Below are 22455 nucleotides of genomic sequence, written 5' to 3' on the forward strand. Positions count from 1 at the left end.
CTGTTTGGTGTCTGAATCTACTTGGACACTCCACCTGTGGGGACCCCAAAAATGTTCCAGTACCCCCACCACTGCAGCACTGACTAGAAAGCACCTGACAGTAGGCTCTGATGGCTGCAGGCCTGGACCTATGTCCCCTAAATTACACCTCGGTCTTCTGCTTGCCATTCCCATCCCCTGCCCTTGTCCTGCTAGTCTTAGAGCACCTGAAAGTCGAATTCTCTACCACCTAATCCCGCCATGGACCACAGCCTTTTGGAGCAGCCTTTTCCAAACAGAGCATCCTCTTTTCCAGCAGTCATTCTTTATGCCAGGGGGATCTAGTGCTTTCGACTCACAGGTGTGTCAGCCATGGTGCAGTGTCATTCAGGAACAGGTAAAGATGTTCCAGGTTTGTTTTGGGCAGCGGAGAAGTAGGCGAGGTGATCACATGCACAGCCCTAGGTCATTCCACCTTGCTTCTACGGATGCAGTCGAAGAGCAATGCTAGCCTGTGTATCTGTTCTGTATACCCCCATGGACATGTGCATATTCCCACAGGGACCATTTCTGTTCTATGTGTGTACTCATGCAAAACTGCTTCATATTTAATTGTTAACCAGAATCACAGAATTTCAAAACCATGTCATTAGCAAGCTTGGAGTCCTTCATTGCATTCCTGTACAAGTGGTGTTTTAGGAGGCAAAGATATGGCCACTCATGTGTCCTTGTTCCCTTTTTTTGGGGGAGGGGGGCAGTTATAGGGCTTGAACTCGGGGCCTGGGTGCTGTTCCTGAGCTCTTCAACTCAAGGCTAGCACTCTACCACATTGAACCAAAGCACCACTTCGTTTTCTGGTGGTTAATTGGAGATAAGAGTCTCACAGACTTTCCTGCCCAGGCTAGCTTTGAACCTCGATCCTCAGATCTCAGCCTCCTGAGTAGCTAGAATTACAGATGTGAGTCATCAGTGCTTGCTTGGCTCTTGTGTCATTTTATCCTGGTGTGAAATAAACCATATCCAAACTACCACTGGTTTTCTGAATTCTCATTAGAATTTTAGGTTCATTATTCTTCCTAGTTTCAGATTTTAAAACTTTGGGAAAGATATCTTCTAGATATTTTGGCAGCTATTGGAAAGATCAAATAGGGCTGAATTTAGCCCTCCAAGTCCAATCATTACTTCCTCTTGCTCTTTTTTCTTCCTCTTGTGTCACTGCCAACTCCTCCGCTTTCTCCTTCTTCTTTGCCTTCTTGTCCCTTATTCTTCTTCCTTCTTTTGCCAGTACTGGGGTTTGAACTCAGGGCCTAACACTCTCATTCTGTTTTTTTGCTTATAGGCTGGTGTACCACCATTTGAGTCATACCTCCAATGTGACTTTTTGCTGGTTCATTGGAGATGGAATCTCAAGGATTTGTCTGCCTAGGCTGGCTTCAAACCACAATTCTCAGATTACAGCCTCCTAGATAGCTAGGCATGCATTACTAGTGCCAGGCCAGAAACAGTCCTTTTAAATTTTGATTTCTTTTGTTATGGAAAAATTTATTTTCAATATTTTTTTGCATGTAGTTTCTTCTTTTTAATGTAGCAATATCAAAAGTCTATTTCTTTATGCCTTATTAGTCTATTATACTCTCCAAATAATAAAGAATACTTATACTTTTCCAAAATTTTTATATTTAAATATTTAACCAATCTGTAATTTGATTAAATTCTATATATGCTGTGAAAATAAGAGCCAACTTGCTTTTCTGATTGGAAATCCAATCATGCCTACATCATATACTCAGTAGTTCATCTTTTCCTTGCTAATTTCTGGTGTCAGCTCTGCTCAATGTGGAGGCTGTTTTGTTCCATGAGTTAATTTAACTCTGCTCTAATATCCTACTTCCTTAATTACCATAATTTTATTTTAAAAACTATGCTGTCTGGTAGAGCAAGTCCCTTTTGTTTATTCAACTTTTCAAAATTGCTCATATAAATTTTACAATAACCTTCTCTAGTTGTATTTTTTATTTTGTCTGGGTGCTGTCCCTGAGCTTTCGTTCTCAAGGCTAGCATGCTACCACTAGCGCCACCGTTGCAATTTTAGGTATTTGGGTAACTGACGGGAGACAAGAATTGAATGGGCTCTCCTGTCGGTCTGGCTTCAAACCATCATCCTCAGATCTCAGCCTCCTGCTAGGATTACAAGTATGTCCTACTATACCAGTTTTCTGATGGCATTTTTAAAAAAGCACTATTAGCAATTTACGAGATTTACATTGAATATATAGGTTGATCTGTGATTTTATAGTAATTTCCAATCCATGAATATGGTATATCCCACCACTAGTCTTGGGTTTTTAAAATGTTGGGTTTTCAAAATGGATCCAAAGACTTTGGATATCTTGTAGATTTATTAGCAGGTAGATGTACATTTATTTTTCTATTGTAAATGAAATGTCTTTAAACTATACTTTTGCAACTATTTTTCCTGCCACATGATAACACTTGATGTTTGCTCTTCATGTGGGGTACTAGGGCTTGAACTCATGGCTTTGAGCTCTTGCTTGCCCACAGCTGGCACTTCACCACTTGAGACACACCTCCAGTCTGGACTGTGCTGGCTAACTGGAGGTGGATTCTCTTTCTGCCTGGGCTGGCTTTGGACTGTGATCAACCAGGTCTTTGTGTGGGGCTGGAGAATCAGACCCAGGGCCCTGTGTATGCTGGGTAAGCACTCTGCCACTAAGCTATACCCCCAGCTGTTTATTTCTTGTTCTATGGCCTTGGCTAAGACCTTTCCACAAGGTGAGACAGAAATGGTAATAACAAGAATGCTTATTAAGTTCCTGACTTTACAGTGAACAAGCATACAGAAAGATGAGTCTCAGGAATAAATCTGATTAGGTCATAACTTATTATTATTCTCTGAGGTATCTGATTTGCTAATGTTTTCTAAAGGATGTGGATGTTCTTAGCTGAGAATGACCTATAACTTTATTTTTTATGCCAGTACTGGGGCTTGAATTCACTTCTCACTCTGCTTTAGTTTTTTTGTTCAAGGCTGGAACTCTATCACTTGAGCCACAGCTCTACTTTTTTTTATTCTTTATTATGATTTTTAAAATGTTGTGATGGGGGCTGGTAATATAGCCTAGTGGCAAGAGTGCTTGCCTTGTATACATGAAGCCCTGGGTTCAATTCCTCAGCACCACATAAATAGAAAATTGCCAGAAGTGGCGCTGTGGTTCAAGTGGCAGAGTGCTAGCCTTGAGCAAAATTAAAAAAAGAAGCCAGGGACAGTGCTCAGGCCCTGAGTCCAAGGCCCAGGACTGGCCAAAAAAAAAAAAAATGTTGTGATGCTAGCTGGGCACTGATGGCTCATGCCTGTAATCCTAGCTACTCAGGAGGCTGAGATCTGAGGGTCACGGTTCAAAACCAGCCCAGGCAGGAAAGTTCATGAGACTCTTATCTCTAATTAACCAGAAAAGTGCAAGTGGCACTGTGGCTCAAAGTGGTAGAGCTGAAGAGCTCAGGGACCAAGCCCGAGCCCAGAGTTCAAGCCCCACTACTGACAACAACAACAAAATGTTGTGATGTTGAGGATGGAACCGAGGATCTTGCATGTGTTAGGCAAGTGCTGTACTACCAAGAGATGCATCCCTGGACCTTTCTTATACTAGAGCATTGAGTTCTGTTCTTGAGGTTTACATGGCTGGCACTATTTGTTTTCTTCTAGCAGTCACCCTTCATTCCATCTTACCTTCCTTCTCCCCCCCCCCCATTACTAAAAAAAGAAAGTACCATCAATATTGTCATGGAATCATTTAATCTATTGATTTTCTAATAAAAGTATGTCTTCTTGTGTTAGCATTAGCCATGTGGGAAATACTGATCCAAGAACCCAAGGACCAAATTCTTGTGCCTCATTGGCCAGAATTGGTCACATGATCACCTCTAGCTGCAAGAGTAACTGGGAAAGTGAATATCTCACATTTTAAGTTGTTCTGTTCTCAAAATGTATGTGTTCTATTTATCATACTTTATCCTCATCATCATCTTGGTGGTTTGGTGCTGGGAATCTAACCCAGGGTTCTGCATGTACAAAGCAAACCCCACATTACTGAGTTACCTCCCCCAGATAACTTCTCTCTTTATTCCCCTGCCTTGTATGGATTTAGTATGTTTTCTCTTGAAACTCATTTATTGTTCTACTATTCCCTCAGACCTTCCTTTATCTTGTCTTAGGAAAACAAAAACAACCAACTTCTCCTTTCAATTCCTTAACAATATTAGCACCTTAGAGTGGTTTTTAACTATAATTGCTATGCTTCTATCTTCTGTATTATTGTTCTTTATTATTTAGATTTTACAGATATAGCTCCAATTACCTCTTATGTTTTAAAATCATTCTGTGCTTATTCAGATTTGCCCAGATGTTAACTAATTAGCTTATTAATTACTTGCTGTTCTGGATACCCCTCTCCTCTCTAGGGTCAAGAGGCAGGCAAGCTCTTCCACTTGAACCACGCCCGTAGTTCTTTTGTTTTGGGTTTTTATTCAGCTGGAGTCTCACACTTTTATGTGTGTGTGAGTGTGTAGGTCCTGGAACTTGAACTCGGGGTCTGGGGGCTGTCTCTGAGATTTTTTTGTTCAAGGCTAGTGCTTTTTGGTGATTCACTGGTGATAAGAATTTTCCTGAACTTTCTTGCCCTGTCTGGCTTCTAATCATAATGCTCAGATCTGTCTCCTGAGTAGCTAGGATAACAGGTGTGACCATCCCTCAGGTGGTCACAATTTTTGCCCAGGTTGGCCTCTAACCTTGGCCCTCTTTCTTTTTCTGTTGTGGGGTTTGAACTCAGGGCCTGGGTGCTGTCCCTGAGCTTTTTCCTCTAAAGGCTAGCTAGTGCTCTACCACTTTGAGCTCCACTTCCGGTTTTCTGATGATTAACTGGAGATGAGATTCTCCCAGACTTTCCTGCTCTGGCTGGCTCCCAACTGTGATCCTCGGGTCTCCTGAGGAGCTACTCAGCACCAGAAACTTCGGTCCTCTAGTTTCCACCTCCCCAGTGCCTGGGATTACAGGTGCATACCACCACACCTGGCCTATTTTCCTCATTCATGAGGCGCAGTCTTTGGTTGTTTTAAAAGGCAAGTCTCTGGATAATAACCTCTATCACCTATTGATCATCAAAAACTCTTTTTATGCCCAGCCCCTAGTTACTGGCGGTTCCCCAGGGGCCCTGATGTCTCCTGGGTTCCTTAGCATTCACCGGCCTGCTTCCCACTGTGATTTAAGTTTCCCTCTAGCTCTGGCTTCTGAGGATTTCCCCTTCTTTATTTTGAGCTCAGCTTTATATCATTCTATTTCATCTTGTGTTTGCTGCAGGAAGTGGGCGAGGGTCCACATTCATCTCCTTCGTTCCTATTACTGCAAGTCCACATCTTTCACTCCCAACAGATTTCCCCTCTCACGGATGTTGATGACTGCCTTTAAAATAAATATCCTAGTATTCTGATAGTGAAAACAGACAGGACACAGACAGCCAGACACTTCTTCTTGGGGTTCAGCAAAAGCTATAAAATTGCTGAGACTTTTGTTTTCTTGATTTTTTTCTTTTCTGGTACAGAGGGAACATTCTCTAGGCAATAACTTAAAAGAATGTCATCATCTGCCAAGAAATGGAATTTTCCATCGTTTCTGTTTTCCTGCACCTTCCTCCCTGAATTCTCTTTGCTCTTCAGAGGTGAGGCCTGTAGGGGCAAGGCTCAAGGAATGTCGAAGCCCCGCCAGGTTCACAAAGCCTGGGACACTGAGAAATCTGTCTGTAAAGAAGCCATCCATAGGCTGGGAATGTGGCTTAGTGGTAGAGTGCTGTCTAGCATGCATGAAGCCCTGGGTTCGATTCCTCAGTACCACATACACAGAAAAAGCTGAAAGTGGCGCTGTGGCTCAACTGGTAGACCACTAGCCTTGAGCAAAGAGCAGCTCAGGTTCTGCAGCCCAGGCTAGAGGGACTGGAAGACTTACGTCTACCCTGGTGACAGGTTCCAAAGACTCTGGTCAGGACTGAATGTTCTAGATCAGCCTGCAGAAGAGTGGCGCCTTGTGAAACCCAAAGAAGTCTTTGGGTGAAACCCAAAGATGGCTCCTCTCAGAAATGGCCACGGCATCGAGGACAGATGGACAGTCGCCGGGGACACTCTGCTCACAGTGGGCCAATCGGAGAGGCCCCGGGTAGGTGGTTACTGCAGAGGTTACCTGTTGCAACTATGCTAACCCAGGAAAGAGTGAGGACAGAAGATGGGCTCAATCAGAGGGGAAGGATGGCGAGAGCATCAGACCAGTCCTAGTCATCAATTATATCATTAGAGGGGGGAAAAAAGAAGCTTCCAAAAAGAGGACAACCTTTGACCTTGGAAAGATGGGAGGGGGGGTTCAATGGAGAAAGGGTACCACACATCGATCTAGTCCTAAGTGCCGGTGCCTTTCTCCAGTTCCCTTTTCAGACACTCGAGAACCATTCTACTACAAATGCCCTATTTGATCAAGACTCAAGGACACACAGCCACCTGCAGCCCCACCCTGCCACAGCTAACAGAACATTCCATTGCTTAGCCCCGATGATGCGCTATGATGGCTCACAGTGAATATCGGACCTGATCCTGTCATGAAGGGGCGGGGCAGGTGAAGGGCAGAGTCGCCTAAGGAAAGAGGGAGTTGGGTCTGTTCTGCAGAATGGAGGAGGAGGGGGTGATTGCAGGAGTCGTGAGGAGTCATCGTGACTGCAGCTGCAGAGGGTGGATGTAGCCACACCCAGGGCTGTACCTCACCCAGGGGTTGCATCAGGAACAAGGGACCCTAGGGTGTGTCCCTGGCAGCCATGACTCACCTGTTGAGATACACCCGCTTCTCAGTGAACTGGCCGTTGCCGTGGTGAGGGTCCTCGAAGGGCTCATTCTGGACGACCTCCACGCCCTCTCCCCGGTCGCTCTGCTCGTGGCTGTGCTTGCTGATCATGTACAGCTGTCCGATCTTGTACTGCAAAGCACACAGACACAGAGACGCAGGTCAGCCTTGCTGGCCTCTGATTATTCCCCCCTCCCTGCCAAGTAACCCCCCCCAGAACCCTGGGCCCCATGGGACTGTGCAGAAGGGGCCCGCAGGAGGTGACTCTCCAGTCAGCCCTGATAGGGTTCTATGAAGCGGCAGGGCTAGTTAGCTCGATGTCAGAACAGCATTGGCTCGGTTACTTCTGTCCCGGCTCTTTACCTAATTAGTATCCTTGTCAGTCATGGAGGACTGCATGTCCCCTCCCCAAAGGGACTCCCGGGGGGGGGGGGGCCTCTGTCTCTTAGAAGAGCACATCTCCCAGGTGGCTGGTCATCAGAAGCTCCTAGAAGCTTTCAAAAGCTCCAAGGAGAGCCTGAGCTCCAGAAACCTGTGCCAGACTGGCGACCAGGCCTCTGACTCCTCATCCAGTTCCACGATGGTAGGTGAAACCTCCCAGCCAGAGTCCCAGAGACCACTGTCCTCCCCCAAAGTGAGCGAGGAGCACTTCCTGTCCTGGGGCTTGAACTCAGGGCCTGAGCCCTGGTCCCTGAGCTTTTTTGCTCAAGGCTACTGCTACACTACCTCAGCCACAGCTCCATCTCTCATTGTTTTGTTTGTTTTTTTTTAAAGTAGTTTTCTGCCCTGGCGGGGTTCAAATCCCGATCCTCAGATCTCAGCCTCCTGGCAGCGAGGATTACAGGCGTGAGCCACCAGCACCCCGCTCCATGATCACTTGTGCAGAATTCCACCCAGGACCCAGCAGGAATGTCCACGTTCAGTAGGAAGTCCCAAAGAGCTTTCACAGCGGAGAAATTCATTTGGTAAGGGGGGGTGGTGAGAGAGGAAGAGAGAGGCACAAGGGAAAAGTCCACTCAAGGTCTCAGGCACGCAGGACGGCATGTTCTTGCTGCAGCCTTTCCAACACAGCCATGATGGCACTGCAGCTGAGGGGCCAAGGAGGAGCCCGAGTCTGCAGCAAGCAGATGACATGCCCGGTGTCCCCCAAAGAGCCCTGGCCAGCAGGGACGCAGGTCCCCTGAACACACACGCCCAAGAGGAAGAAATACATTTTAACTTTAGGGGGGCAGGAGAAACATTCCAGTGGGCAGTGGGGGGTTTCAAAGCTTAGAGGACGACTTGGGTCCAGGGAAGGCTCTTCCATGCTGAGCCAGGTAATGGGTTGCCAGGAAGCGGGTGGCTGTGGCCAGCCTAGGGGGACCAGGCCCAGTAACCATGGCAACCGCAGCAGAGGCTACTGCTGCAGGCTGGGTCTTCTCAAAGGGCGGGGCTTCCGGTGCTGGCCACGCCCCTCTCCAGAATAGGAGTGTGTCTGCACACTTGGAGGAGGGAGTGCCGAGGGAGAGAGGAGAGACACAGCTGGGAGATCAAACCCACTCCAGGGAGGAGAAGCTTGAGCCGGTTTCTCCCTCGTCCAGGATGGCTTTTGCTTTTGCTCGTGAACAGGGAGCTCTTGCCAGGAGGGCAACAGTAAGAACAAGTTGCGAGCTGGACGTGTGAGACCAACCGTCCACCTTGCACAAGTCTTGAGACTGGGTGGTGTCTGGCCACTCAGCGGGCAGGTGCCCTATTAGTTGTTCAAACGCTAAACAAGTGCAGACAGTGGCATATTATTCAGCCACCAAAAGGGATGAAGGGCTCGCAGTGAAATTGCTTAATGCGTGCTATGGGCTGATACATGTTCTCCGAGTTTCTATGGGGGGGAAGTCTTGCTCCGTGCCTCAGAATGTGACAAATTTGGAAAAAGGGCCTTTCTGGAGGTGAGCAAGGGAAAATGAGGCCGTTAGGATGCACCCTGGAGGAATGTGATATGTGTCCTTACCAAAAAGAAAAAAAAGAGAGAGAGAAATGTGGGCATAAGGTGCAGACGGGCACAGAGGAAAGGGGTGTGAAGAGAAAATGGCCAAGGACAGAAACCTGGAATGGACTTCCCCTTAGTCTTCAGAAAAAACCAACTCTAGCTGAGCGCAGTAGCAGACGCCTGTCATCTCGGCATTCAGGGTTCAGGGTGCTGAGGGAGAGGGATCAAGAGTTCAGGGCCACAAACTGAACCAAGAAGAAATAAATCAACTAAATAAACCAATAACTTACGGTGAGATACAGGAGGTAATCAAGAACCTCCCTACTAAGAAAAGCCCAGGCCCAGATGGATTCACCAACGAATTCTACAAAACCTTTAGTGAGGAGCTAATTCCAATACTCCTCAAACTCTTCCGCGAAATAGAAACGGAGGGAGAAATCCCAAACTCATTCTACGAAGCTAATATCATACTCATTCCCAAACCAGGCAAAGACCCAACAAAAAAAGAGAACTACAGACCAATATCACTAATGAACACAGACGCAAAGCTCCTCAATAAAATATTAGCTAACAGGATCCAGAAACTGATCAAGAAAATCATACATCATGACCAAGTAGGCTTCATCCCTCAGTCACAAGGATGGTTCAACATCCGTAAATCAATCAATGTAATTCACCACATAAACAGATCTAAAATTAAGAATTACATTGTTATCTCAGTCGATGCCCAAAAAGCCTTTGACAAAATACAACATCCATACCTATTAAAAGCTTTGGAGAGAACAGGAATAGATGGAACATTCCTCAAAACAATAAAAGCCATATACAACAGACCAACTGCTAATATCATATTAAATGGAGAGAAACTTAAATCATTCCCCCTAAACTCAGGAACAAGACAAGGATGCCCACTCTCCCCACTTCTGTTCAACATAGTTCTGGAATCCCTAGCCATAGCAATAAGGCAAGAGGAGGACATCAAAGGGATCCACATCAGCAAGGAAGAAATCAAGTTATCCCTATTCGCAGACGACATGATCTTATATCTGAAGGACCCAAAAAACTCAGTACCCAAACTCCTACACCTAATAAACCAATTCGGCAAAGTAGCAGGATACAAAATCAACCCACAAAAATCAGCAGCTTTTCTGTACACCAGCAATAGACAAACAGAAAAGGAAATTATGGAAACAATTCTATTTACAGTAGCCAAAAAAAGAATAAAGTACCCAGGGATCAACTTAACCAAGGACGTGACGGACCTATTCAATGAAAACTACAAAAATCTAATAAGGGAAATCAAAGAAGACACAAGGAGATGGAAAGACCTCCCATGCTCATGGGTAGGCAGAATCAATATAGTGAAAATGGCCATATTGCCCAAATTGTTATACAAATTCAATGCAATACCTATCAAAATCCCAGCCACATTCTTCACTGAAATAGAGAAACCAATCCATAAATTCATATGGAACAGCAAAAAACCTAGAATAGCCAAAGCAATTCTAGGCAAAAAAAATAGTGCAGGAGGTATCACAATACCAGACTTCAAGCTCTACTACAAGGCCATCATAACAAAAACAGCCTGGAATTGGTATAAAAACAGATCGGAAGACCAGTGGATTAGAATTGAAGACCCAGAAATAAAACCGCACTCTTACAGCCAACTGATATTTGACAAAGGAGCTAAAGACATACAATGGAATAAACATAGCCTCTTCAACTACTGGTGCTGGGAGAACTGGGCAGCCATATGCAGAAAACTCAAAGTAGACCCAAGCCTATCACCATGCACCAAGATCAACTCAAAATGGATCAAGGACCTCAACATCAGACCTGAATCCTTGAAACTACTGAAGGACAGAGTAGGAAAGACACTAGAACTTATAGGCACAGGAAGGAACTTCCTGAATAGAGTCCCAGGGGCACAACAAATAGGGGAAAGACTCAACAAATGGGACTACTACAAATTAAAAAGTTTCTGCACAGCTAAGGTCATAGCCACCAAAATAGAAAGACAGCCAACGATATGGGAAAGGATATTTACCAGCACAGCAACAGACAAAGGCCTGATATCGGTCATCTACAGAGAACTCAAAAAACTAAGCCCCTCCAAGCCCAATAAACCTATTAGGAAATGGGCAAAAGAGCTAAAGAGACACTTCACAAGAGAAGATATAAAAATGGCAAAGAAACACATGAGGAAATGCTCAACATCCCTGCTAGTAAAGGAAATGCAAATAAAAACAACCCTGAGATACCACCTCACCCCAGTTAGAATGGCCTATACTCTGAACTCAGGGAACAACAAATGCTGGAGGGGATGTGGGGAAAGAGGAACCCTTCTCCATTGTTGGTGGGAGTGCAAATTAGTACAACCACTTTGGAGAACAGTATGGAGGTTTCTCAAAAAGCTCAATATAGACCTACCCTATGACCCAGCCATACCACTCCTAGGCATCTATCCTAAACAGCAAAACCCAAGATATCAAAAAGACATTTGTACTTCCATGTTTATCGCGGCACAATTCACAATAGCCAAAATATGGAAACAACCCAGATGCCCCTCCACAGACGAATGGATCCAAAAAATATGGTACCTATACACAATGGAATACTACATAGAGATTAGGAATGGTGAAATATTGTTATTCGCAGGGAAATGGTCAGAACTCGAACAAATAATGTTGAGTGAGACAAGCCTAGAACACAGAAAACAAAGGGGCATGATCTCCCTGATATATGACTGTTCACAAAGGGAGACGGAGAGACAGTAGAGACCAAGTCTGTGAATACTGTATATGTTCTTGATACATTGTGTATTGTATATATGTCTACCTGACCTAGACAAGGGATAGAAAAACAGGTGGTAAGATATCACAAGAAATGTACACACTGCCCTACTATGTAACTGCACCCTCTTTGCACAACACCTGTCAAAAAATTTATGTTCAATTAATTAAAAAAAAAAAAAGTTCAAGGCCAGCCTTGGCTACCGAGAGAAGCCCTTGGGGGGCGAGGAAGGATTGTGAGATAACAAATTTCTAAACTTAAGCCATGGCTACTAGTGCTTTGCAGGGAAGCTCTAGAAATTATGTGCAATTGACACACGGTTTCTTCTGAGATTAATGACTGTGTTGGCGACAGGGTGGGAGTTGCACACGAGGAAGGTACTAGATGGCACTGACATGATCGCTGTTCAGTAGCTCATTTCGGGGGGGGGGGGCACTCAGTGGTAGACTGCTTGCCTAGCCCACACCAGGCCCTGGCTTTGATCCTTAGCACTGTAAGCAAAAAAAAAAAAAAAAAAAAAAAAAAGATGACTTATCTCATTTTTCTTTTATGGTGCTGACTGTGTCAGAAGTCGGCACCTCTAACCCTAAGTCCTGTCAAGGGCTATCAGAGGGCTTTGCAGAAGAGCTATGTCCAGCAGCAGGCTGGCCGCCAGGAGCTCCAACTCTTCACAGATGAACCATAGATGGGACCCAGGTCAATGTGTAATACGGCAAAGCCATCAGCCAGACGCCAGTCAGCCTGGCTGGGCCAAGCTCAAGTGCCCTGTGCCTGGCCAGGCAGGGGCGGCTGATTCACTGGGGCCAGCGGAGGCCTCATTTATCTCTTCAGAGGCTCACACTGAGCCAGGCAGGGTGGACGGCCAGGCAGAGCTCACTAAAATAGCCTCAGGCGGGGGAGCATGGAGCTGGGGGGCGGGGGGGACTGTGGACACAGAGACGGCCCAGCGCTCCGTGACTGCCCCTTCCTTCCATCCCAAGAAACTCAGGTCTGCACTGCCACTTGTGGCCACTGGAGCTGATCGTTAAGAAGCAGCTTGTGTTGCTTTTATTTTTCTCATCCTAGGCCCTGTGTCTGAGCTCTTTTTTTTTTTTTTTTTTTTTAAATCAGGGCTAGCACTCTCCTACTTGAGCCACAGCTCCAGTTGTGGTTTTCTGGTGTTTAATTGGAGCTAAGAGGCTCACAGACTTTCCTGACCAGGCTTGGCTTTGAATCGTGATCCCCAGATCTCAGCCTCCAGAGTATCTGGGATTACAGATGTGCACCCCTGGTGGTTGGTTGGCTTTGTGTTTAAGCCACATTGGTGATTTGCAGACAAACAGCATACCGTTTCTCAGCTGGAGGGGAAGGGACAGATCATCAATCTTCAAGTGACCTCTTCCCCAAAAGTGCTGTACCTGGGGTCATTCCCCAACCTCTGCGCTCAGGTTCTGGAACCCGGCTTGCACACATGCACACACATGCACACACATGCACACACACACACACACACACACACACTGCCCAACCTGAGCGGCAGGACATGACAGCATTCGAGGGTGCAGGACCACCAGGCAGACTCTGTTCTTAAGAGGCCTGCGTCTTTCCCCATTGTTCATATCCATTTCTTGCAAAGTTCTATCCCCAATGAGGGGAAAATACCAAAGCAACTTGCAAGCCCAGTCAGTGAAAGCTACAAACTCCCAAGGCTCGGAGGGTTCTCAGCATCCGAGAACTGAGCACTCATGAAGACAACGGGGATGTTGAAGGGGGTGGCAGTACTGGTGATGATGGTGATGATGGTACAGCATACTTTTACTGGCTGCCCATCAGCTCAAGGCACCCATTAGGTATGGTCTACTTCGAATCCAATGTGTCAGCCAGGGCGGTATGCACAACTAAGGAAACTGAGTCACAGAGAGATCAAAGACTTTCTGTAGCTTAAAGATGGCAGACCTAGGATGTGAATGGTTCAAATCAGTGCTCTTTCTACTCCACCCACCTCCAGACCTTACCCCTTCTGAATGGGTGAACTGCTCCCACAAATCTGGGCCTCCATATGATTTTGTTGCTGTTGTTGTCTGTGGGGCCTGAACTCTAGGCCTGGGCGCTGTCTCTGAGCTCTTCAGTTCAAGGCTAGCGCTCTACCACTTGAGCCACAGTGCCACTTCCCGTTGTTTGGTGGTTTAATTGGAGATAAGAGTCTCATGAACTTTGAACCTCGCCCCTCAGATCTCAGCCTCCTGCTAGGATTACAGGTGTGAGCCACCAGGGCTGGCCATGTGATTTTTTTTTTTAAAAGGAGTGCCAGAAAGCTATACCTCCAACCTTTTCTATTTAAGAAGTCGAATTAACGAAAAGCCTTGACTGCAAGCTCAAAGTTGCTGTAGCTTGGTTCCCGTACGGCTTGGGAAAGCAATTAATTATGCCCTAACTTTGTAACATCTATTGTTATAATTCCAGAGTTTGGGGTGATCATTAGAGGCAATCATGATTAGAGACAGCTCCACTCTGCAGGCTGAGCTATCTGTGCGAGCTATCATCAGAGCAGCTACCCCAAACAATTATCTTCTCTGCAGTTAAAATAAAATAAAAATCACAGGGCTCCAGAGCTTTCCTACTGGGGCACAGGACTGGAGAATGCAAAGCAAGGCAGGAGACAACACTGCTGGAGAAACCAAGTGGTGTCATTAGTTCCTGCATTTACAAACCGCAGGGCTGAGTGGCCTGAGGTGGTATAGCACAGTTCAACCCTGAGATTGTGTGGGTCTGTGTCTGCATGTGTGCCGGTAGCGGGGCTTGAACTCCGGATCTAGGTGCTATCCCTGAGCTTTTATTTATGCTCAAGGCTGGCACTCTACCACTTGAGCCACAGCTCCACTTTGAGCTTTTTCGGTGATTCATTGGAGATCAGAGTCTCACTGACTTTCCTACCTGGGCTGGCTTCAAACTACAATCCTCACATCTCAGCCTCCTGAGCAGCTAGGATGACAGGTATGAGCCAACAGCAGCTGGTGAGACTTTTTTTTTGCCAGTCTTGGGGCTTGAACTCAGGGCCTGAGCACTGTCCCTGGCTTCTTTTTGCTCAAGGCTAGCACTCTACCACTTGAGCCACAGTGCCACTTCTGGCCTTTTTGTATATAAGTGGTGCTGAGGAATTGAACCCAGGGCTTCATGTATATGAAGCAAGCACTCTGGCCACTAGGCCACATTCCCAGCCCCCGAGACTTAAACTTTTAAGAAGTAGACTTGAAGCCCAAATTCATGGCCAATGGTCAGGGATTAGCTAAGGTCCAATAATCCTCTGTGGTCAACTCTGCCCACAACAGCAATGAGTCCCATGGGTGTGGTGCAGACTTGCAAGGCTCCACGGCTTCCCTGAACCCTCACCCACCTACCTCCCAACCTAGCCCTCCACCCCCTTTCCCTTCCTCTATGAGTCCCACCCCCTTGTCCACACAACATAACGTAGCTGGCACTTTGCGTTAATCACCACTGGTTCCCAGTGGGCTTCCTCCCCGACACGGCTCCGGCTCCAGCCCCCATGGCAGCCATCCCACCATCGCACACGCTATCTACTTGGGCCTCTCTCATCAGAATGGATGGGGGCCACATGACCTCCGCAGCCGTCATCTGACTTCACGGGGAATGACATGCTTTTCCATCTGGGACTCCGGCCTGACGTCTCTGGCTGTGTAGAGAGGAGGGGAAAGCAGAGGGTGATGTGAACTGGCCTTCTTGGAGGCTGGGGGGTGGGGGTCCCCTATTATTCATGTGACCCTTAGTGCTGCAAGGAGACCTTTCTTCCAGGCTCATGACATGGACTACAAACCACTGCTCTAGGGCATGCGAGAAACCCACTGCAAACCGCACACAGGAATCAGGGCTACTGTAAGCCTGCACACCAAAGTGGCATCAAAATTGTAATGACACGCAGGGGTGGAGATGGGATGAGGGTGGACGCTAATCACCTCATCTCTGAAAGCTCGAGGCTGGAGTTGCTTTTCCATCACTCCAAAGCAAGCTAAGGCACAGGAACCATGCTCAACTCTGGCAGCCGGCAAGCTATGAGCCGGGACCTTTGGTAAAATTGGAACTCAGTCATGTTCATTTAGTCTGTGCCAGCTGTCCTGCTGTAACAGTAGAGGTAAAGTGGTTTACAGAGACCGTTTACAGAGACCGCGTGTGGCTCCAAGAGTGGGAAGTATATTGATGATGTAGTCCAGCAGTGGTGGGCTAGCTTGAGCCAGTTTCAGCTTTCCTTCTGCCTCGTAGCTATCTAATAATGAGAACTACTCGCTCTGTAGAGCTAGTGAGTACTTGAAGTAGAGCTCGCATGCTGGGCCAAGTAGCTCAAGCCTGTAATCTGACGTTCTTGAGGAGGCAAAAGATTTGGGAGGACTGAGTTTGAAGGCCAGCCTGGGCAAAAAGAAAAAGTTAGCAAGACCTCATCTCACAGGTGTACCTGCGAGGTCAGCTACGTAGGAGGCACAGGGAGGGAGGAACATAGTCTATACCAACCCAAAACTTGAGTCCCTGCCTTAAAAAAAAAAGCAACCGGAGTAAAAAGTGTCAGCATATGGCTCTAGTAGCAAAGGGTCTGCCTAGAAAGTTCAAGGCCCTGAGTTCAAAACCCAATGCTGCAAATTTTAATTTCAGTTTAAGGGTTGATGGTTCTTGATTCAATGATTGTATTCAGGCATATGAATCAACTTTTATGCAACCGGAAATAACACAAAATCTAAATACAGATTATATCCCTCCATGGAAAATTTAGCTTGTGCGTTGACATTGCTTTAAGTGTGAAATGTACTCTGGATTTACCAAACAAATGAACAAAAAAGAATAGAGAGTCCACAAATAATAATTTTTGTAAGACTAAAGGCCTTCGTTGAACAGTAGAATATTTAATGCCAAAAGCAATAATACTTTTTTTGGGGGGGGGTGGATACGGTCTAGGGACTTGAACTCAGGCTGGACACTGAGCTTTTTTTGCTCAAGGCAGTGCTCTACCACTTAGATCCACAGCTCCATTTCTGGTCTCTGGTGGTTAGCTGGAGGTAAGAATCTTAAGACCTTTCCTGCCTGGGCTGGCTTTGAATCGGAATCCTCAAATCACAGCCTCCTGAGTAGCTGGGATTACAGACAGGCGAGAGGCACCAACGCACAGAGAAGAGTACTTTTTTATACTGATTATATATCAAAATGGTGCCACTTTGAATACAGTGATCTAATGAGAATATGTTCTGAACATTAACATCACTTGTCTCTTTTTCACATTTTTTTAAAACAGGGTGGCTACTGGAAAATGAGAATGTCGCAGCTTGTGTATTCCTACTGGCCACTGTTGGTCCTGAGATCAACTGGGATTCAAAGCACCCCGCCATTACACCATGCTAAGATCTTCCCTAGGCGCTGAAGGCCACAGGCCAGCTGCTAGAGTTGTGCAGGTTTGTGTCTGTGTGTGTGTGCGTTGGTCCTGGGGGCTTGAACTCAGGGCTTGGGTATTGCCCTTGAGAGTTTATCCTCAAGGCCGGTGCTCTAACACAACTCAACCCACAGTCCTACTTCCAATGTTCTGGTGGTCAACTGGAGGTAAGAGTCTCCTGGACTCTGCTGTTTGGGCTGGCTTCGAACTACGATCCTCAGATCTCAGCCCCCTGAGTAGCTGGGATGACAGACGGCAGGTGGCTTGTTGCCTCCACCTGCCCCATTGATCTGGGTGCCGCGGAGGTAAGGGTATGACTCAAGAACTCCTTAAGCCTCCAGACTCTGTGATTCAGTGTGCAGACAGGGAGGTTTAAAAAGAAGAAGAAGAAGAAAAAAAAAAAGGTGCAAAGCTCTTCGGCATTTCGTCAGATGTCACTCTGCCAGCTCAATAAACCACAAAAACCAATATCCGATCCTACAAAGAAAATACAAACCTGCAGCGCGCCTTTCAGGGTATCAGCCCATCATCATATATTTATCTTTCCTCCTAGACTGTTATAAGCAGCGCTCAGAGGAGCGTTGTTTACGTAATACCTGTGTCACTGGGCAGGGGCACAGGAATGAAAACACTGATAAAAAAGATCTGAAAAAGGAGTTGGGTTATTGACATTTAATTCAAAAAAAAAATCCCCTTTTGTGACAAACTAATATAGCCTGGAGTGTACACTCACACTTAGCCCGGCCTAAGTTTGGGACTGAAGTAACAGAAACAGAGGTGCTCGCTCCAAGGGCGGCATCCAGAAAAAGGGCGGCTTCATTCACATAGCTGTAGCCCGGTGCTGAACCTATCAGTGGCTGCCTCAAGACTGCAGATTGTGGCTGGGTACCAGTGCCTCACGCCTGTCATCCTAGCTACATAGCAGGCTGAGATCCCGAGGATCATAGGCCAAAGGCATCCCAGGCAGAAGAGTCTGCGAGACTCCATTTTCAACATTTAACCCACAAAAAAAGCTAGCCTGGAGGTCTGGTCCAAATGGCAGAGTGCCATTCTTAATGGGCAAGAAAGCCAAGCAAGAGCACAAGGCCCTGAGTTCAAGTCCTGGTATCGGCAAAATTAGTATCCTCAGCCATCTAGGGTAACCTACGCCCCTGGGCCAGCTTGACAGCTCCACATACTTTATAGGTCTTGGTTTTAAGAGTGCTGTGCTAGCCAGGCACTGGTAGTTCACGCCTATAATCCTAGCTGGTCAGGAGGCTGAGATCTGAGGATCATGGTTCAAAGCCAACCCAGGCAGGAAAGTCTGTGAGACTCTTATTTCCAATTAAACACCTGGAAACCAGAAGTGGAGCTGTGGCTCAAAGTGGTAGAGTGCTAGCCTGGAGCAAAAGGAGCTCAGGGACGGTGCCCAGGCCCTGAGTTCAAGCCCCGTGACTGACCAAAAAAAAAAAAAAAAGTAGAAATGTACTTTGAGGAAAGACAGCAGTGAGCTTCTGTGTTTGAGGCTTTGTAAGAACAGAAGGGACACGCTTGGAAAAGCCGCCCTCCGTGCATTACCATGCAACTCCTGCAAAGCCAGTCCTTAATGTTCCAGGAGTTTTCAAGACGGGGAGATTCTCAAGGCCTCCTTTGCTCAAGTGTTAGCTGGCTGGACAAGTGATGTGGGGGCCTCTGCTAGCTTTGTCCCCCAAAGTTCCCAAGAGTTCCAGAAAGCTTTCAGAAAGTCCCAGAAACTTTCCTCGCCCCTCTTGGGAGGAAACGAAAGGCCCCAGGTTCCACAGATGTCACAGTGAAAACCGGATAGGATGTGTAAGCTGGCTGTAGACTGTTCTAGTCTTTCAAGCCTAAGTATGGTTTTTCCACAGCTAAGCAATAAAGAAACGAAACTGAGAGCTGGCGGAGCAAAGCCAACATGGGTCAAGTCAGCAAAGTAGAGTAAACTGGACAATCTATCACTCTGTCCTTTTCCACGTTAGCAGGGTGATGGGCCCGGTCCTCTTTCCTTCCTTTTTTTGCTGTGTGTGTTGCTACTGGGGCTTGAACTCAGGGCTTCACTCTTGCTTCGCTTTTTTTACTCAAAGCTGGTGCTCCACCACTTGAACCACAGCTCCACTCCCGACTTTTTGCTGGCTAATTGGCGACCAAAAGAGTCTCACAGACTTTTCTACCCAGACTGGCTTTGAACTGAGATTTTCTTTCTTCCTCTTTTACTGAGATTAAGATTCCCGCTCGCTTGCTTTCACTCATCGCCTGCCACCCTGAACCGCAATTCTCACATCTCGGCTGCTGGAGTAGCTAAGACTACAGGCATGAGCCACTGTGCCTAGCACTCTCCATCCTCTGGATATTCCCAAAACAGGATGCAAATGGGCCCTCCCCGGGAGACCATTAATTCACATGGCTGCAAAGAGTTGGCAGGAAAAAAAGACATTGGTGCTGTTCTTCAAGTTTGCCTCCCTCCCCCTTGTAACTTGTTTATTGGTGGTGGTGGGTGTTGAAACTAGACTTCACACCTGCGAAGAATGAACGCTGCCCTGAGCTCCATCCCCAGGCATCTTAGCCACCTTAGTCTTCAATTCAAAGGCCTCAAGTCCACTCACAATACTGGGCAGCACTCAACACCCTCCAACCCCCAAGCTCATTCCATACTCTAGGCTGGAAACTCCCCATGGAGGAGCCCCAGTGCAACTCCCGGTCTCACGAATGTATCTAGCACAGATACCTATCACTTGTGGACTCATTCCACCTGTGCCCTTTGTATCTGGTTGATTTCACTGGGTAGCCTGGGTGTCTGTAGGTTTCAAAATGTGTGTCATAACACTCATCCATGTTGTGGCAGGTCTCCCAGTTCCATTCCTTTTCGGGGCTGAGTAATATTCCTCATTATATATACACCACCGTTGGCTTATCCAGTGATCTACTGATAGACATTTGGGCTGCGTCCACCTTTTGGCTTCCGTGAATAATGCTCCTACGTGAACCTGAGTATGTGCATGTCCACTGCAATCCTTGCTTTCAACTGTGCTGAGTATAGCCCTAGAAGTAGGTCACACAGAAATACCACACTTAACTTTTGGAGGAACCTTTTACCTTTTGGGGGCATCACCCTGACCCTCCTGCCACAGGAGGACATCTCCTTGTTACCCAGCCAGGATTACCAAAGCTAATACTTCACACGGCAGGCAATTAGCGGGGTATGGGAAGGCGGCATACCCAGAAGTGCTAATGATGCGGCACAGATAGATCGAAGACACAGATCACAAGCCGGGGTGGGAGGGGCTGGGAACCGAGGGGCGGGGGGGGAGGTATGGGGAGGGCCATCTGGGGATGGACTGGAAGTAACTAGCAAAAAGCCAGCCCTGTGAATAGATGTGCGCGCAGGCAAAGCCTCTACTTTCTCCCTGGCTTCCCTCGGCTCGGCCCGCCTCTGACATACACATACTGTACTCATTCAACCTACACCACAGGCCTGTGGGGTGGACGGGACGGTGTTTTCCGCCTGACTCGTCAAGTACGGAACTGAAGGCACAGAGAGGTGGAGTCGTTTGTCCGAGGTCACACAGCCAGTGAGTGGCATCGCTAGGGTTCGGAGCTGGGCAGATCCAGCTCCAGGAGCCAGTGGGGCATGGCTTGCCAAGTAGAGAAAGGACCGTCTGTAAGGCTGGCTGGACAGATCACAGTCAAGGATCCCCGCAGCCCTCCGTCCTGTGCTGCCGGCAGCTGTCCCTGTGAGGATGGGGCTGGGAATGGTTTTTTTTTTTTAGCGGTGGGGGGACATCGGCGCTCTGGGGACGAGAGAGGTCACAGGGGAAATCACTAGGGGAGACAGAAGTAGAAGCCAGGAGCCTGAGCTTGTGAGTCCTGGAAAGTTGCCCTCCCACACGGATTCTACCACCTGCCACCCGTCCGTGCTGGACCTGGAGAGCCGCAAGCAAGAAGCTAAAGTGAAGGAGTCCCCCCCAAACGTGTGGGTGGGTGACCCTGCTGAGGGGGGACCAAGGCTGGCAAAAGGGACGCAAAGCTCCAGCTTGCAACTACACGCGGGCCAAGGGGCAGGACAGAGATGTTTGGGGAGACAAACATCTCCATGTGCCCCATGGCTTGGTGTACCCCCACCGGCCTGATGTGTGCCAAAGGGGAAAACGCCATCTCAGCTTTCTTCAAAGTGCACCCGCTGAGAGTCTCAAGTCTAAACCCAGCTCACCGCCCCTTTTGTCAGCTGGAAACGTGACTTTGTTCAGTTTAGTTTTGTCGGTCCTGGGGCTTAAACTTGGGGCCTGGGGGCTGTCCCTAAGCTCGTTTGCTCAAGGCTAGAGCTCCACCACATTGAGCCATAGAGGTTTTCTGGTGGTCCACTGGAGCTTCTAAGGGTCTCATGGACTTTCCTGCCCTGGCTGACTTCAAACCGCGATCCTCAGATCTCAGCCTCCTGAGTAGCTGGGATTAAGAGGTGACTTCTAAAATGGCCTACTCCATCTTTATTAAGCTATGCCATGAGCCGGCACTGTCTATCTACATGCTTCTCTCACTCATGCCACCAGAAGGGGAAGAACCTACCAGAAGCCAGTACCTGCATCTCAAAGGACATACCTTGAACGATGGTCCATATCACAGACTGAACCCCCACCCATCCCTCTGCGGGAACAGCAACAGGAGAAGATTCTGGGGACCCCCTCCCCAAACCTCCCTTTCCTTCCCTGAGAAAGCCATCCACAGAGCCCCTGACACACACACACACACACACACACACACACACACACACACACACACACACCAGCAAGGCCTTCCCGCTCCCTCCTCCGCAGAAGGAGCCGCATAGTGACACACTGCGGTGCAGTCGCCCAGGTAACGGCCTCCGTTAGCAACAGCGCAAGGAAGGTCAGCCCCGTGCCTGCTAAAATTAGAAGGCAGACACATCTGATTTTTTTTTTTAAACTGTTCCAGGTAGGATGCCTTGGCGACAGGGGCAAATTCCATTCTTAAAATGAGTCCGCTTCCAGGAGACTCCACACTGTTTCACGAAGGCAAGGCCGGAACACGAGAAGTGACACGGTCACATCCCCATCCATGGCCTCTGGCTCCATGGCCACAGGCATCGGTGACCAGGGTCTCCTTCACTTACACAACCCGGCAGCCCCCCACAACCCCCAGCTGTTCAGGGTACACCGTGTTTGCCATCACCCCAGCCCTGTCCTGGTCCTCTCTCCCCATAGCATGTCAGCCCCGCACCGATCAGCACAGAATAGACTTTCTGTCGTGGCCCACACGGAGCCCCTCTTGTTGCCCTTCCTTGGTCACAGAGTGGGATGGGGGGGGGAGGGGAGGCCTGAACTGCACCCATCAACAATGCAATCCTTGGAAAGCTGTGAGCCGCCTTTTCCATACCGTTGGTATGGCCCTGACCCTCCTGTTTCCCAC

General features: G+C 47.7%; 1 protein-coding gene across 4 annotated transcripts in view; it reads right to left on the reverse strand.

Annotated features, from left to right (window-relative positions):
- Pitpnc1 (phosphatidylinositol transfer protein cytoplasmic 1) overlaps window positions 1–22455 on the reverse strand; it is a 203368-nt gene that overhangs the window by 93579 nt on the left and 87334 nt on the right. For all 4 annotated transcript variants that reach the window (XM_048366940.1, XM_048366942.1, XM_048366941.1 and 1 more), the window contains exon 2: window positions 6858–7006. In XM_048366940.1, the coding sequence (XP_048222897.1) occupies window positions 6858–7006 (149 nt within the window). The remainder of the gene's footprint in view (window positions 1–6857; window positions 7007–22455) is intronic.

The sequence above is a fragment of the Perognathus longimembris genome, chromosome 17 (genome assembly GCF_023159225.1).
Source record: "Perognathus longimembris pacificus isolate PPM17 chromosome 17, ASM2315922v1, whole genome shotgun sequence".
Taxonomy (NCBI): domain Eukaryota; kingdom Metazoa; phylum Chordata; class Mammalia; order Rodentia; family Heteromyidae; genus Perognathus; species Perognathus longimembris.